At 39.0% G+C, this 19,058-nt stretch overlaps 1 protein-coding gene across 5 annotated transcripts in view; it reads right to left on the bottom strand.

The window, feature by feature from the left end:
* Positions 1-9,702: 9,702 nt before the first annotated feature.
* LOC105691353 (scavenger receptor class B member 1-like) overlaps positions 9,703-19,058 on the bottom strand; it is a 40,564-nt gene continuing 31,208 nt past the window's right edge. For all 5 annotated transcript variants that reach the window (XM_048658996.1, XM_012409762.3, XM_012409761.3 and 2 more), the window contains exons 4-8: positions 13,079-13,279; positions 11,825-12,049; positions 11,239-11,401; positions 10,881-11,125; positions 9,703-10,401 (exon numbers count right to left, since the gene is read on the bottom strand). In XM_048658996.1, the coding sequence (XP_048514953.1) occupies positions 10,048-10,401; positions 10,881-11,125; positions 11,239-11,401; positions 11,825-12,049; positions 13,079-13,279 (1,188 nt within the window). In that variant the 3' untranslated portion in view covers positions 9,703-10,047. The remainder of the gene's footprint in view (positions 10,402-10,880; positions 11,126-11,238; positions 11,402-11,824; positions 12,050-13,078; positions 13,280-19,058) is intronic.

Raw genomic sequence — 19,058 nt, 5'->3', positions numbered from 1 at the left:
TCTAAATGAATGCGGAACAGAACGTCGTAAGGTAGTAAGAAGCCTGCAGTAGCGATTGGATCAAACGATAGGCATGTAATGACTTTACTTCTGCGACCACATCATTAACCATACCAACGTGTACCAGAACCAACACTGACTTGATTCATGTGAAAATTTTCTCCTCACCGTGTGAAAGGAGATGATATACACAAGCATTGATTTTTTCAACAAATCAAATCGTCAAAAATGAAGATTGGTATTCTGAGGTGAATAATCCCAGTGAAAAAAAAAAACCACTTCGGCTACATTATGGTTACAATGAAATGATCGAACTAACTGGAGTTCTGAACTGTACGTAGAGAATGGCGTACCTATGCGTATTACGTGGATGTATGGATAGATAACAGCTATACCTACCAAGGTGTTGAATCGCATCTCACGTCACGCGGTAATGTCTCTCGAAAGTGGATTCCAGAATCACGGATCGTGGAGGAGGCTGAAATTCAAGGGGGTCATTGGGATATAGATCGCGGGCTGATGTGCAGGACCTACAGAGAGATTCAACCAGTCATTGAGGGATAGCTGCATAATTAGAGTTGACACGCCCTTTATCACCCAGTCCCTTACCCCCCACCACCTGCCCGCCAAAGCCGAGTGACATCTCAACTGGCGTATTTGACTATTGATTGCGGGTTTCCCAGCCACCGTTCTCTCTGGCCGGTGTGCGTCTGTGAGTGAGCGGGGCTGCATTATGCACCGGTGGTTTGCTGCGGCACGTACTCAAATACTCCTCATCCTCCACCAGCTCCACCTTCACCTTTATCGTGCCTCATTCCTCTCTCACGCTCGACGATTCTCCAAACCACGCGGGAGTCCACGATAGTTAGAGCGCTCGCAGAGACCCGTAAAGTTAAAAGAGCCTTAAAGTCAAATCGATTCATATTTATACATTTATTCAACGATTTTCATATCGCGCACTCGGAACCAAAAGGTCGGTTGTAGAGCGGTTGCGTAGCTGGAAAGACGTGTCTCTCAAAAGCGAATTGAATGGAAAGATAAGTAAGTGAAATGAACTTGAAATTTTGAAATCGTCTTAATTTTTGGAAGATCGGGTTTTCGGCAGACACGGCTACTGAGATACAGTTGACTTTTTTCCATGTTGTTACGCTCACCCCTGAATTTTGTTAAAGACAGATTTATTCCGATATGTATACATATAAGCTGCAGCTTGATGTCACCGATACCTTTTCGCCCCCTTTTCATCTTGTTTATTGCATTTCTAACTCGAAAGCTTGGTTTTCTTGAATCTCGACTGTAAGACGCTCACGGAATACAGGCTCTTTGATTTTTATCAACGAGGGAGCAGATATATATATATTTTTTTTTTTCAGCTACGGGCTACACGCTCTGCATATACAAAAATCTCAGAAATAACAAATCGATGACGAAATCTTTGACGTTATTACACCACCGATCGCACGGAAAGACAGTTCTATACGGATAAATTCCTATCACCAAAGCATTTTTTGGGAAATTCTTGTATCTAACTAACGAAGCGGATCAAAAGAATTATGAAGGAAGAAATCAGATTTGTGTACCGATCGCTTTTAATTTTAACTCGTTAATTTTTATGCTTAAACTTGGTAGTAATTCAGATGAATGCATATGTAATAGCTCAACTAGATGAAACTCATTCTTCGGGGCTGATCATTTTTCATTCCGCAAAACCTAAGCGAAAGAAAGAGAAGAGAGAGAGAGAGAGAGAGTGAAACGACGCCTCAATTACGATTGCACGAACACCTTTTCTACTTCCAGGAGCTCCACGATAATTTCCTGCCGGTAATGCTTGGAACTTTCCCCATTAAATACGTCTCAATAAGATCATTAATTCAGCCACCTTTCCCACTGGGGTTTGCTGTTTCTTATTGTCAATTTCCGTTAATGGTCGATGCTATTCGCCGAAAGTCATTGGTCCTGCCTAGCGGTACCGTGAAGCCGTGGTATTGCTGGTTTCAAGGTTTCAACTGCTGGGGATCTCGTATCTTACCTGCGATACATCAACGTCGTAGAGTAGGAGCTAGGGATTCCTGTTTCTCCCCGGGGAATCGAATCCAAATTCAGTCAAAACTTACCCAGGTTCGACGAATCGAAAGCGCGAAATCTACTTCACCGGTGTACATATACTGATTTCTAGAAACGTCTAGCCGCAACGTTCGTGTTTTATTTTTTAGTTTCAACGATAACAAATGAACTCTCGAGTAAGAAAAAGAAGCAGGATAACCGTGAACACAGAACTTGAGAACGAACTTCGTAACGTTCCAATGTCGCGGTTTTTTGACGACCGTTTTTCGTTCCCCGACTATACGTATACGCGGCTTGCGGTTGGAATAAAATTGTTCTCCCGTCGACCCAGCGGCAACTGATAAAGCGAGATTAGAAGTTCGCCTTGTATAATTCGGTTTTCCCGCTTAGCTGTAACCCACCCGGTTTCTGCAGGGGATTTTCGAAGATTTCAACTTTGGCCGTCGGGCGGTGACCCCGCAACCCCGTGTCACGTCGCGGTAACTAATCGTTTTTTTCCCGGGCGATTTTTTAAACTTGAGTTTTCCGAAGTTGCGTTGACAGGATAAGATATGGCGTGAGGAGTATTGGCTAAGCCCGTGCGAATTTATTCCTACGAAGATATACGTATAGGTATACATATACCTATACGCATGTATTCGGGTACGGAACATTTCAATGACAATTTGATAAATTCATCGTGATTTATTTGCCCCGCAAATACAACTTCTTCAATCATTTTTTTTTTTTCCTCCTCAGTTTGCTTTTTTGTTCAATACATTTCAACACTTCAAAAGCAAACACACTCCCGATGTATCGATCGCCGGTGATTCACGAGTGGAAAGTGCAAGTAGATTCGGATGCGTCCGCCCTGGCATTCTTGGTCCCTCAAATTTTGGAATCGTAATTATTAATACCAGATAAAGCTACCGCAGTGAACAGAGAAACCGACGGTGGAGATTGGATCCATCATTTTCTCCGGTTTTGAAGTATCTCCGGGCGCTGGCACAAGAGATGCTCCATTTGTCTGCCGTCAATCTGCAGGGCATTATGCCGAGTGTATCCGAACCTCACTCCATTAATAATTCCAGAATATATGTCTGGAATATTCGCGCACCGTCTGTACGACGGGCGTACGCGAGCTGCGTCCCGGCCTCAGCTGCGCCTTGAGGGAATTTTCGAAGACGTTCCACTTTGGTGAAACGGATTGACTGACCTCACTTTTGTCCCTCAGGACAGCGCTGAGAAATAACCTTACTGTGCCTATCGATTGAATGCCCGTTCAAACCGATCGCAAAGGCCCTTCGAGGGCGAACCTATAATGTACATCCCATGGCACAAAAGAGATTTTTTAAAATCTTGAACGGAATGGAGAATGGATATTTTCGAAATTGCTGCTTATGTAGAGCTATAAAAATTCCGTATAAATCTTAGACCCGAATGCGGATATATGATCTAATAATAAATCTGCAAAATTCGTTCGTTGTTTCGATACCGATTTGAGGACTGATGAATATTTTTCTGCGCTACGTAGATGTTTCCGCAACACATACCTACTTACATCTGCGCGTCTTGAAAATCTAAGCTCTATCGCGTCTCTTGCTTCGTTCCCAATCAGGATGGTGAATTGAGCATGAAGTTGGTTCTGTTCCCCGCGTACCCCAGAGACCAAATCCAATGGAATATACTGTTTCATATAAGAAATACGTTTGATTCATACTCCGGACTACATAATGACATTTTTTGTCGGCCCTTAATCAGTTTCTTTTCGTTCATCTCATCTAAGCTTAATATCCAATCTTATCCCACAAAAAAATCGATCTTGCAATACACGATTAATTGTTTTATCATAATTTAATTTTTGATTTTCTGGCATGCGAACTCGTCACGTCTATGCTTCATAAAAATATCATCTTCCGATGAAAATCTGGTATCTCTGTGGCGAAGAAGAAATATATTTGAACCGTGGTGGAATAATTCCTGTTTTTTTAGGCTGGTTTTGATCATCAAACACGAAAAATGTCGAGCTGAATCGTGACGGTGGAATAGCTGAACGAATTACCCGTGAAATTACCGCGGAACTTAAAATTTTCTCGCATTTACAAAACGAATGAAAAATACAGAGGGGAAGTCAGATGAAAAGATAGGACGAACCCGGAACAGAAGAGGGAAGAGTTCTTTTCCTTCTTCTGTTTCATTGGGCGTGAAGTTGCACTCGTTGAACTAAGACAAAAACTTTACAACGAACAAAAAGAATCTCCGTCCCCACGATCTCTCCGTCGAAGTCCCAAAGTCCTCTGTCGAAGTGCTGTACTCGAAACATTTCCTCTGATTCGTAACAACGAATCGAAAATAAGATAAACGAAACTCGTTTTCATTTATTCTCTTCATCAATGGTCAAGGGTGAACTTTTCGCAGTCAGGCTTCCAGATTCCACTCCCATCGATTGTCGCACCAGAGTGGGTTTCATAAAAATTGATTTTCTTTTTTATGGGTCGGAATCCGTTTTTAGGGGGGACAATTCACCGCGTATACCTCAAACGAGTTTTCAGGCTGAAACGGGTAAAACAAAGAAAAGTGTTCGGAGGTAAATAGTAGCTCTAAGGTAGGGTGAGTTCGAACGGGAGGAGGTGGGTGGCAGATCTCGCAAAAGCACCTGCGCCAAGGGGGCTACAATTGATGACATGAAAAAACACCCCCAACGTTTTCCGCTGTCGTTGGGGTCTTACCGCGGCTCCTTCGTCTTATTCTCCTCCTTCCTTTCTCCGTCCCATAATCTCACCCTCTTCTTCTTCTTCCTCTCCTTTCTTTCCCACTTTCTCTTCCTTCGTATTTTATCCCTCACATTTTCATCGTGTTTCTCCCAGGCGGATGCTATTCGAGAAAACATAGCAACGTGTAATTTGCTACGGAGAAATAATACCCGCTCCCCGACTGCTGTTGTCGATATTATCTCGCGAAATTTTACCATAATTTTCAAAGACTTACGTTCAATTCTCCGACGTTCTACTCTCAAAATTAGAAAAAATAATTCATTCGTTTCATCGTATCGAACGGGAGAACCGTCGATTTATAAATTGCAGTACCATTTCGCTGCAACGAACGAATTTCCAGCTTTGAGGTGGATTTGACGGCATTTGGAAAAGTTCCGTCGAATCGTAGTCTGCGCGGAGAAAGACAGCTTAGCGATAGTTGCGGTGACGAGGGGGTGGCAGGCAGTCGCCGTGAAATATCGTTTTTATACTAATGACTCAAGTTTTTTCAATATAACCGCCGGCGCAAGCTGTTACTATCAGTCCGCTGCATTCCAGAAGCATCGGGGATCGCATATTATTTTCGTTCGGAAGATTCAAAACTTTTTTCGTCGGAATAAAACAATCGCAACAAGTACAAGAAAATATTGAACACATATTTTCTGCTAAGAAAATACATCTCACACCGTACACACCCGAGAAAAATATTGAAGAAAATTTGGTGATACATAAAAATCTGAGGCAAACATCCAGTCGGTCGGGATGATTAATGACCGTAGATCTCGCGAAGAAGCGGTTCAAGCAATATGATGCAACTGCAATAGGTAATTACTTCGAGCACGCATTCCATCGCTTTTTCACCGTCAATCATTATTTCTATTTGCTTTTTTCGTACCTCCGGAAGCGGAGTAAATCGCGGCAGAAAATGAGCGATACACATTTATTAATTTTCCACACAACTATTTTCCAAAACACACATTATACGCACGGATTTAAAGTTCGTTAAAATTATTTCCGTAGCTTGAATCATTAAAATCTACATTATATCACGCAGCTGCGATCCGCATTGCGCGATCTTATATGTACCCGCGATTTTGTATTACAACACCGTACGAAACCGTAAAATATCTCAGAGACTATATCATGTGGCTTACGGTTAGTCTCGTCTACATACACATACAGTGTACGTATTACACGTATAGTGCGCCGGAACTCTCCGCCACATAAAACCTCGCAATTATGACATAAATCATTGTTGATTGCTTTGCAGCATGGCGTTCGGTCGCGGGGTTGAACGTGTCTAGATGTGGGAGGAGGTTCGTAGTTAGCATATTACAGTCTTACGAGGGTCGATTGCGTCTTGGTCTCGATGTGTAGGTATATGAGCAGGGGGTTGAAATCACCGTTATCGTGACTCTTGAGCCGAAATCTAAGACCGTTACACCTATACTATACATCCACGGTACTCCTCCCCTCATTTACAAATATTCCGAACATCGCGTCGTAAGAATTTTAGGTAGAAACAACTAGTCGATGATATATCGATCGTTGGAATATTCAGGCGCATTGACAAGCGCCGGCCCTCGTACATATAGCCATTAAATTACCTCGTGGTGAGTACATGTAATACGCTGATGTTCAATATATCTATGGCTGGACGTATGGCCATGTATACGTATCTGTATAACTGGGGCTGCACCAAACGCGATTCAAAAGCAATCGTTCAACCTCTGCCCATTATTTAATTGAATGGCCGTACTGGTATAATAAAAATGAATCTGGGGCTGCTCAGTTTATTCGTTTTTTTTTCGATTTTATTTATTATTAGTTTTTTTTTTTTCTCTTTATCTCGCGTACCACGGTTGTCGGTTTGATGGCGTTACCCAACGTGCCTTTATTGGACAAGGGAGCAAGAAATTACGATGCAGCCGTATGGCAATAAATTATGGATCTACAGAAAATGATAAAAAACGCAAGTAGAATGAACGGTGTATGAAGAAATTACTGGAACGGTTAAATTGCGGATAGAGATCGGGAATAAATGTGATTGGTGGAGAAATTTGCAGATAAGAAAAATATTGCTTTGAATCAGTAAGTTACACTTTGAAACCTTGCAGTTTGCCTGATTCATTGCAATCGATAATAAATCAGGTACAGATATACCTGAAAGTTTTACACACTCGTAATGTCATGGTGCCATTACACGACGGAGACAGTTTATAATATAATTGAGATATTTGAGAATTAATTGTGCAATAAATCATCGGCAAGTACTTCACTTCCCTTTGCAAATTACAATAAATAATAAATGACACATGTAACATTTTTATATGGTACTAAAATAAGGAGCACCTGACCATACAGGTATTCTATGTGCATGTAAATTATTTAAATCGAAGAACTAAATTCTTCCAAACTCAACTCATTATATGACGATATCAATTATTTATCTAGATTGCCGAAGCGACTAACATAAGTAGAAATTATTCACATTAGAAAGCCTGATTGCTGATGTCTGATTTCTGCAGATTTGTTTGCAGAGTCGGTAATAACCCAGCGCACCCCATTTTTATCAAGGGTTGATAGCACACTCCTCAGGTTAGGTAGGGGTTTTTTTATACGCACTGTAGCATACCTTGCAAAAAATGCTCCCTTCAAATAATGTAAATATCGTTCCGACGGTAAAACGTTAAATTTGTGCATTTGGAACCAAGATCGGTAACGTGCGTCTGGCGTATTACTGACTGGCCGTCAACTAGCTAAAAATCTTTTATAATGTTTATGCTGACTGAGAGTATAATACCGGTAAAACCAGCTGCTGCACCCTGAGTATCAGCAAATGGTCGAAATGGTAGTTGCAGCGATTTCATGATTGACTGTCGATAACAAGTTCTCTCTCGAGAGTCGACATTCCTGCTGAGAAAGATAGATGATCTTGTTCTTCCTAGTTGGGATTAAAAATGTAACTTCAAGCAATGAGGTACAAAAAATTAAAACAGTTTCAGGGACAAAAAAATGTTGACCATTCTCTGATGAGAATATTTTCACTAATATAAGATACGCGATCATACGACTTCATCTAGTTTTTCTTGAAGTGTGGTAGCGAATTAATTTTAAATTAGTTTATCCTCGCTTCTTGAAGAGCTACTGGAACAAAGGTTTTAGAAACCTTCTGCGTACCACTGCGGTGATGATTGGTTATTTTACCTCAATTACTTATAGAGGAAATGGATGACTCGTTAGATTTATTTAAAAGGTTTTATTGAGCAGCTGAGTCACATGATGCGCGAACATTATTGAGGATACCTCACTGGCAAGATTCGTGTATTATTTACTAAATTCTAATAATAAAAATAAACAGCTGTCCGTTGTTTAACACCAGAATAATTGATAATATCACCCTAATTAAGTACCACTTTTCAAATTGAAATAGTAGCATGTAATATCAGTAAAAGATAAATCGAATTATACATATAGCCATAGATTTGCAGCAAATAATATGTAATAAATATGTATGTGTAACAAAACGAATGTATATAATAAATTTTCATGGACACGCGATATAATATTTAATGAATGCATATGGTAGCCATCCAGATATTTTTGTCACGAAATATTGCCACCCTGTCAAAGGCACTTTAGTTACAAATAAGGCAAGATCACATTGTGCGAATCGATTGTATAAATCAAAGCCAAACGTGGAGAACGCGTTTTTCGTTTTAATTTTCAAATTCACACACAGCCGTGTTGATGATTGATACGTAAATTAATACGATGATTAATACGTAATTGATACGTAATCACAAACGCGCAACACTAGGGGGCCAGAATCTCCACGTTGAATAATTTACATCCAGCGATACAGAAACTATTGAGTACGGTGTTGCGCCGACGTCAAAACTAACAATACTTTGAACATTATCAGGTTCATTTCAAGATTAGTGAATCCATGTTGAACCCAATTTTCTGGAAATTCAGCTTGAAACTATTAAACGATCATCCGTATACATGTAATAAAAAAAAGTATTCAATAAAAATTACGGTAAATGTATTATCACCTAGAATAATATAGAGTAATATTTACATATTTACAAAGTTTCACCCCGGATTCTGATTTAGCAAGAAGGGGATTCTTCTTCTTCTAACTCTGAATACCTAGATAATTTAAAATACTGTCATAAAACTAACGCACATTACTTTATCTACTTCCGCCACCAAAATGTGTGTCTAACTTTTCTAATTGTAATTTTTCGAATTGCGGATATAATTCGCAAAAAGTAGGAAAATTATAAAAAATAATAACGCCGGAACTAGCAGCAAATATTCAGTCATCGATGAGAACTACGATAAAAAAATAACTCCACATCGGTTGTGTACCTTTAGATCAAGAATTTCAAATTCTTGATTTTTTTTCATTGAATTCATCAATAATCGTTTACTATGGAATTCAGTTCTGCGAATGCAATCGTTATTGATTATACCGATCAAATCCGGTTTGCCCACAACCAGAATACGATATAATGTCAAAGAATTCAACTTCCACGTTTTATTATTTAACTTCTGATCTGCATCATATTGAAGTGCATTGAATAGAAACGTAAATATGTTGGTATCGTGAGCGGACGGATTCACTACTGGAAAAAAAAAAATTCATTTTCATTCTAAATTAGATAAACACCATTTTGGTATCGTACTTTTGGGAGTATATATGCATTCGGGTGATGATTCTTAGGCAAAGGAGTGTAACTGTAATACTATTCGAAAAACAACACGATGAAACTCATCGCCACAAATGGTTCAAAAACCGTTCGATCATCGAAGTAGTTTTTGAAAGAATTTTTTTACAATCACATATATAATGAAAAAAAAATATCATCACACCGTTGGAAAACGTTAATTTTTGTAAAAAAAAAAAAAAAAAACCCGTACTAAGCATATCTCGTATTCGTTGATACGGACCTATACAATGTAATTATGTTACGACATAAAATCAATGCGAAGGGAACGTCACCTATTGTTAATTATAAATCTAACATACATATATCGTGCATGCACTTGGAGTTGTAAGAAAACGATGTCATATTATTCGATAAGAGATGAAATAAAATAGCCTGTCTTAATTGCAATGCGAAAATGTGAGAATCAAGCTTATGCTAATTTCCTTGCAACTCTGATATGCGCAATATTTCATAAATACTAAATAGTCTTTTGAGAGCCTTTGATCCATCTATGGACGTGATCGTGTGAATTGTTAAACATGTTCTTCTCCAAGAGGAGCGAGATCTTCTTGCAATGGAGCCGAGGCAGAATTTTCGGCTGGACTTAGAAGAGAACTGTAATATGTTTCCAGTTCCTTTGTTTTAATTCCCGAAGCTCGTCTATCGTTCAGAAAACTGAGTCGCTTCCGCTGCATTTCGGTATCGAGCCATTGCGCTGGGCCACCGTAGCCCTTTGGTTGATGGAAAAGAATTTTGACGACACTCCAGATCAGAAAGATTACCCCGAGAAGGAAAAATATGTACACCGCAGCTTCCTGGACCACCGGAAGCACGTTAAGGTACAACACGAAACGGTCGTTTATCTGTTTTGGAAGTCGGTGCATGCCCTGAAAAGTGAAATGATAAAGTTAAAACAATATTTTGAACCGCATAGACTCATGACGCTGTTATTTTTCTTATTCCTCAATTTCTCTCTTTCTTTTGTTCTAGATAGAAAACGATTGAAATAGCATACGAGAAATGAATACTTTGCACGAAAACTACCGTAAACATGTTTTCCAATAATTTAAACGTCTGTAACAAAACATCACGCGTCACTGTCCGTCATTAAGAAAAAAGAAAGCACACGTATTTTTCCTTTCCTTTGGAATTTCATTTGAGAAAAATATTTCAAATCTATATTTTGGTACGTCACGAAAAATACGAGGTGATATCGCGTGCTAGACCTACTGGTATTTCGGACCAGTGAATCAATTTACATTTTTTCAACCATTTTCACCTCCGACATATATACCTACAACGCGAACGAACTGATTTATATCGCAAATGTTTGTCAGGGTTAACGAGTAGTCTATATAGAACTTACAATCTCGAACCACAACAGAGGAAGCACCCTATCCTTGAACTTTGCCACCCTTGAGTATCCGCTGATATCTTGTAACGCCATGTTTATTTGAAAGCGAAAAGCAATGTTGACGGGAAGTCCCGATTGAGGTTGAATATAAAAAAATGATTCGTGATCCTCTTGTCGAGGACTGAGGCCTTCCATGGACGCCAGTATCGAAGGGTCCGCTTTATAGAAGTGCGGATAAGACAGAGCGATCGGAAAACCTATTTGAACACAAATTAATCGGATAAAGAACGTCATCACCAACAAATGATCAGCGGGACATGTTGGATATTTTCAACGAGCTAATAACCACGCTGCCCGATAATCGACTCACCATAGTAGCAATCAGTAACGTCAATCAAGCCTGCAGGCAGACACCTCCCTTGGCGACAAAAACATTTATTTTCGGGGTTCACTGCACCGTTGTCCAATTCATTTTCAGCGAATTTAAACTCGTATGTTTCGAGTCCGTTAACGGTTTTATTACCCGTGTGATACTATAAATAAAAATGTATATAATCACTCCATGTTATTAATATACCGATCAATAGATACGGTGCGATGGTGAATGGTGTATTGATAACAAAAAGAGGATGCATGCGAAAAGTCGTCGAGAGATCATTTTTTCAAATAGTTACGACCCTTCATTCAATCACGGATCGTGACTCAAAAAAATACAATAATCAAAGAGTATGCGATGCATCGAGGGACCCGACATTCGTACACTTCGTCATACGGTATCAGCAATATTTCGTTCGGATGATAAATGAACGTATTGAGATGCTGAGATTTTACATATGGTGTGCACAGAATGTCGAATATCGAACGACGTTATCACGTTATGTATTGTAGAAACGTGAGGAGGATAATTCGAAAGTACTCATGACAGAAATAATTGATCGTGCATATGTACCACTCACCATATGAGCGCTGCGACAAAGACTTTTTCTGAAGAAAAGGAGGGTGTCGTTATTTCGTATATATCCAGGAAATTTCGTTCCGTCACTAGCGTTCATCACATTTGCGCATTTTCCGGTCCAGTGTGGCAGATTGACATCATGATTGTATTTTTCGATCAGTCCTGCCTTCCTTAGGTCATTCTCTCCGGTGTATACGGTTTCGATGTCGCCTTCGAAATCATACATCTATACGTAGGTTCGAAACAAAATGAAAAAAATTAGGGTATCATACGGATACATGTGTGCGACATACTCGAATTCTATTCATTGATTTTCTGATGAACAGCTAATTGAAAATTGTATGTGAGATTAACTTTAGGTCGGAGGATTTTGGCGGTTCTCAGTTTTTATTTATTTTATAAATTGCTATTCAAGTTTGTATCGCAGTTGCGGTCGGGAAATCTGAAGAAAAATGTTACCGAGAAATGTTTAATATTAACTAAACAAAAAGAAGACAACAAAAACGGAAAAAACGAAATAAGAAAATCGTGTCGATTTCGAAGAATCGGTTGATAAGCCATCGACTCAGCTAAATCGCAAACATGCGATTTAAGTTAATTGTAAGATTAATTGGTCTTGGTTATTTCCAAGATCTTTGGAAACTTGAATGTGGCTTCGCGTCTATATGTATGTATTTGTGTACGCGAGGCACTTCGAATAATTTGAAAATTAGCGAATATGACGTCAGTTGGTTTACATTAAATCGGATGCATTTAACAATAATAATATTAAACTCCGGTATAATAAGAGACTGAAAAGACTCCTTTGTTTCATCCCGGGTGTCGTATACATCTGAGTCAAAAATATAAAAACGATCGTGAGGAAACCAGTTTTTTATTATCCTCGAGCGTTTCGTATATCAGACCCTTGATAAAGCTTGCCTCCACAGTGGCTTCCGAAAATATGATACAATACGACCATTTAAACTTTGTTAATTTCTTTCATAACCGGATTCTTTTCAATCACTAACATTCCGAACGAACGCTCAGGTTTGGTTGAACGTGAATAACATTTTTCCATACTCTTTTGCCTCGGGAAATATTCTACGTTCAAATTTTCCGGGTACAACGCATTTCCATATCATATGTAGGCGACATTATAACCCCAACATATACATATGGAAGTCGTGGTATGTGCTTAAAACCCCGTTATTCAATGTTTGTTCATGCAACGTCCGAATTTCAATGGGCGAGTCAAATTCCGATGAAAACTTACTCTATCAATGAGTCCCAATTTGTCGAATTTTATCCAAGACGGCATCATGCTGTTTCCTAACGTCACAAGGGTCGATTCGTAACCGAACATGAACTCCTTGGCGGTCATTTGAATGAGGGGTTGGCTGTCCGTTTGACCGATTATTATACTGAGCCCAAGGTTAGTGAAGTACGCTGCATCTCTCATCACGTTTGTAATACTCTGAAAAAGAATAAAAAAAAAAAAACAAATTCAATGTGTAAGTATAATCAATTCTCGTCGGAACATTAATCGGAGTAAAAATTATATCTTATCTTCGTGCTTTCACCTTTATTTAAATACGAGGAAGTAAATGGTGTTTGTTTTTTGTTTAGTTTTTTTTTTTCACCACACTTACGGATGTAGATATTCTAAAATGACAAGACGTAATTCGAATTGCATATTGCATAATCGTAGAGTAATCTATGCGTGCCTTTTTTCCGTGCCAATGCCTACAGGGCTTGAAAAATTGTTAAACTCTTATCATACTTGTACGTAATAAATGAGATAGAAAGTTTTATAACACGTATAACATTTTACGAATTGTCTATACAACGGTCGTAAAACAAAAACCAATTATGTTATAAAAACCGCTATTAGTCCAATCGATCGATATTACCGCAATTATAGCTCGTATCGTTGAAATAGGTAACGAACGTATATGCAATCCGTTTGAAAAATTGAGAACTCACTAGAACTTGATAACCCATCCACTTCCCTACCTGCGTAAAAACGCAAGTTTGTTCAAGACTTGATCTATTGCGATAACGAAGATCAAACGAAAAGAACATCGAATGAGAAAACCCACCCGAAATGTGTAGGGAAGTGAGAAAAAGGAGAAGAAAGGTATAACGTATTGGAAAAACATTGACGGTCGATCGAATCGAGAGAACATCAACTTTTGCGACATCCGCCAATTGCATTTGAACGCGATATCGGTAATAGTTATGAGATATGCGAAGAGAAAACTTAGAATTAAGTGTCAATTACGACAGTTGCATATCAGTGGGCCAAGGTATATCAGTTACCCTGACGATATAAGGTATAAAGCATAATAAGGCGAGAGCGAGTCAACATCGCCTGCAGTTGTGAGTGATTAATTGAAAACACACCGGTCGAATGCGGATAAAAAATTACTTACGTATGTTGTTTCGAGAATAGTGTAATTATATCGAAGTAATAAAAACGCAAACAAAAAAAAAAGCATCATTACAGAATAAGTGCAATTGGTCAGTAGCTGCAGGGTTACACCCAGTGGAAGATGCAAGTTATATACCAGCACTGGCGTCATACGACATAGCTTCGCCAGCCTCAATAGTCAATCGTAATGAACCGCGACGATCTGCTTTCATTTAATTACTGTATGTCTTCACGCAACAAACACGAGTTTTTTTTTTTTTCTGTTTTTTTATATATAAATGTTTTCTTTTTATCGATACTCGTTAGGTGTATTGTTTTTAATGTAGGTGACTAATGAAGATTTTTTTTTTCTTTTTTTTTTTTTTTGTTTTTGTCGATGCATTCTCGAAGTTGATTTTTCAAACGATGATCCGTAATGACAACTATACGCTGATGCGGTATATTCTTTTCCAGAAAATAATCTAAACGATCGATCATCGCCTGTTAATTATACATCCTACTGTGAAATAGTTTACAAAAATATTTTGGATTTGTTCTCTTATTAGTGACGTCAGTTGTGTGCACGATAACGTGACAATATGTATTTCTTATCGATACTGTGGAAATTTTCGGAGAGACAAATCTACGCTTTTGTTTTTGAAACCATAAATGAGTGAAAGGGTGAAATTCCGTTGGTTGATCTGCTGTTCTTTCTATACCGATGAAATCCTGTTCGTCATGGTATGTCTTTGGGAATTTTCGCGACAAGATTGCACATATCTGGACCTGGTTCGTAAGAAATACCGGACGCTCGATAAGCATGCGGTAGCCCCTTATGAAAAGTTGGTGTTCGTCTGACTCGCGGGATCTCACGCTTTACGAGTTTCTATTGAGCGGTCAGTTTCTTCGCGAATATATGAGATTATGAAATTGGCTTCTCAACATAGTTCGTTGGTCAGGAATTGGAATATTTTGAACGGAATCCGAACAATAACGTAAAGATGAATCTGAAAAATGTGTTTATCGAAGTTGTAAGAAAACTTCAACTTCAGGCTATAGAAACTTGCGTGAAAGGTGCACAGATATCAAACGACCAATTTCAGACGATTTTAGGGTCCGACTTGAATGTAATTGATGGAAAATCGAATCCACGCCATACATTTGGTGAACACACATCGAATAGTCGTCAATGATGAAAGGTAGCGCGTTCGATTGAGCCGGCCGTATGCGACGTGTGAGAAACGCTAGTAGCCATCGTACAATCTGAATTTTAAATATCCGCCGATCCAATGAAAAATGGAATCCACTCTCTGCCCTAATACGTTGCCGGTTCTTGCTGCAACGTATACCGGTAATTAGGGCGCCTTTCCTTTAGGGTTTATTTAATTATATATGAATTCATCTAACGTGGAAAGTTGGTCGCTGACCCGTCAAACCAACAAACTACTAACAATAAATTGAACAGCTCCTAAATTTTTCCTCGCATCACGTATTCGATATTACGCATATCACGTTGATAGTTAGTTTTTATTATCAGGAGGAAAATCAACGACCCAAATGTGATACGAGATCAAGCGATACACGCGCACTGGATATGGAGGAAATTCTATGAGTTTACCTTTCGCAATAACTCAAGTAATAAAACTCGTAATTCGTTGCACCGAAATTCTATGGCCACCATTATTCGACTAACTATTGCATGGGGTCTGAGTGCCAACGGTCGTAATATTCAACATCGAGTAAACGTTCCTGCGCTTCTAATAATTGCACCGGAACAAGCTTCGCCGACTCACAGAGTACGATTCAAAGACAGGAATTCTAATGAAAAGTCATAAAATACCACTTCGATGAGCTGAAGTTATTGTAATAAAATATATCCTGCTCGTGAATTTCATACAACTTTGTAGACCTGTTGACCGTTCGTATCTCTGACATTGACATTGCTCTTGAGATCAGAAAGTTTACACCTGACTGCATTACGGAATAATTGTGATCTTAAACTCGCGTTGTAATTATTGTCCGGTAGATGTGAGCGGTAATATTAAAGTGGCGATACGTTTTGCTCGGGACATGAAAATCGCTGTACCTAATACCCACCAACATCGTCGGAAGCTATTGTATTTTTCGTAATTTGGGATTCAAAGTACGTATCACAATGGTTAAACCGGCCTTTACTCGGGCTTTTTACCATTCACTATATTATTTGCTGGTGAATGTTTGTTCAATTTAAAGTTTCGTTGACATTTGAAAGTCCGATGAGATCAGAAAAGTGATAAAAAAAAATTGCCCTACAGAGTCGAGAAAAATGTCGGTTCATTGATTTCTGCGGATGGAAGAACGCGGGGCCGCGTAAGTTCCTATGTATTATACATATATGATGTGGATGTTAAACAAATAAATTGTGTAATCTAGCCGGACACGTGGGTTATGTGGATAGAGTTCTGGTGATTCAACAGTGTTGGGTGTACCTGTAGGGGAAAGGCGTGCAAAATGGCATACCTCCTTTAATAAAAATTCATTTTGTCCATCTATGCCATTTTGTACGCCTTTTTCCTACCCATATAAATGCAGTGGCTCATAATTTTCATGCCTTTTACCGCGGACCGAGTCTGAAACGATTCAGAGATGGAAACATCGCGCTCGTACAGCGTTCGATCTTTACTGATACTATATTGACCTGCTCCGTGTCCAACGTGAGCAAGTTACGTGAAAATCGTCGTAGTGCTTGACTTACGTAACTTATATGTGAAAGGGCAAACTATAAAATGTGAAATATCTTCAAGCGTGACAAAAAACTAGCATTTCAATTTGATCCCATGACATATGAATCGGAATCAAAATGGCAAGAAATTGAATAGGTGCCTCGTGGTTCTCATAGACGTTGTCTCCGCTGCGTGATGGGAAATGATGTCATTTGACGTCTGGCCTGCCGAATAATCATAATAATGCTCAACTGCATGCAATTATTATTTCCGCAATAAAATCGCGATGATCGTATGTACAAGAGCATTTTTTTCTCCAATCTCCTCCGATTAAGAAGGAGGGAGGGATGAAAAAAACTTGAACGATAATGATTGCGAATAGTTGTATAACAAATACAAAAAGTTGTCTGACGTTTATTAGGTGTAGGACGCATCGTGAAACGAGTATCACCGATGCGCACACATTGGCACGGTTAAAAATTCATCGCGATCCGTTGCACTTACAATAAAATAAATGATTACGTGGCGGTGAGTCCAAAATTAGAACAAGACACTTATTAATATTAATCTCACAATCGGTCTCGTTCTACTCGAAGTGATTCCGCGCAATGCACGTGATAGCTAAGGAAATACAAAAACCTCAACTGCCTACGCGGTCCAACCACGTCAAACAACCACATGTCAGCAATATAGACGGCTATCTTGGAATTTCGTGATGCAATCGACTGCTTTGATGATATTTCCATTATTTTTATTATTTTCACTTTGTTTTTTGAAATGTTATATATGCGACAGTGCAGTTTGCCGCTTGGACGTACAGAAATAGGAAGGAGTTAAAGATGATTATGAAAATGAAAAGTGATATTACCACACGATGTTGTTAATTTGATGACTCTTATAAATCACGTCTCGAGTCGACCATTAGTCGAGTCAACCCGAGAGCAAGCCCGAAGTTTTGTGGATCGTGGAAGGGAAAAAAAAAAATACGAAATTAAAAAACCAAAAACAAACCATTACTCTAATTTTTCATCGCACGGTCATGCCTGTAAATACGACGCGATTAGGACTGCATTTCACGGCGACGCGACGATAAATTCCACAAACATAATGGGGCAAAAAGAATCGTTACGGGTAATATGATTTTTTGTCAGTAGCTAAAGTGCGCAATTATACATATCATTCCGATGATCATATCACTGCTTAAAACTGTTGCAATTACCTACCAGAAATTTCGGCTTTTCCATGAATTTATCTATTCGGCATCGGGTATCCTTGTAACGCGATCGCGTAAATGCATCGCGAGCAGGATACAACTGCAATAATATCCTAGAGGCGATCGTTTGCTCAGCCTTCTTCATCATTTGTATAAACGCGAACATATACATGTGCATATATCGGCGTATGGTCGATTTCTGACCAACCTGAATCTCCGACTGCAGCTGTAACATCGACCGAAGATTTAGCTCGGGGACCGGTTTGCGCCGAACGGTCTAGTTTGGAATGTTGGTGCGAAACAAGCAACGTTAACAGACTTGAGGTAGGTGTCATGTTCCTATGTACCTGTGTATACATTTATACATGGAGTTTACGTTGAGGGTATATTTCTATGTGCATTTTTAATACGAGAACAAGTTTGTCTGAACACCAAAAAATTGTTTGGGTTTCACGGGTATAAGTCGATTATGCCATATTATCTCGGTCCGTATGCAATACGTTTATAACTATGATACGCATTTACGTGCAAGTTTTGTAATTTCCTGAATTGAAACTAGAATATATTCGAACTGTTCGGTAATGGAATCTCCTAGATTTTTATTCGAACGACAAAATTTCCAGAGTGAATGTGCATTCGCGTCACTCTTTATCCGAAGGAATTACGTCCGTTAATTTTATTGTCAATTATAAAGCGGAAAGTTCTGTGGTTCTTAATATGGCTACCGGTGTTTTTTTGTCCGTTTCAGGTTCAACATTCTAATATTTATACACGTTATATAATCGAGTACGTTGAGCAACCTAATTAGTCCGATGCCTTTTAATTAATGTAATCAGATGAACGAGTCCATGGTTTACGTGAATCAAGCAGTCGTCATAATGAAATGTGTAGTATAATCGACCTTACTCGTTTACCATACTATACGTGA

The sequence above is a fragment of the Athalia rosae genome, chromosome 1, assembly GCF_917208135.1.
Source record: "Athalia rosae chromosome 1, iyAthRosa1.1, whole genome shotgun sequence".
Classification (NCBI taxonomy): domain Eukaryota; kingdom Metazoa; phylum Arthropoda; class Insecta; order Hymenoptera; family Athaliidae; genus Athalia; species Athalia rosae.
Note: the sequence above shows the minus strand (reverse complement) of the source record. Positions and strands in the feature narration are given on the sequence as shown.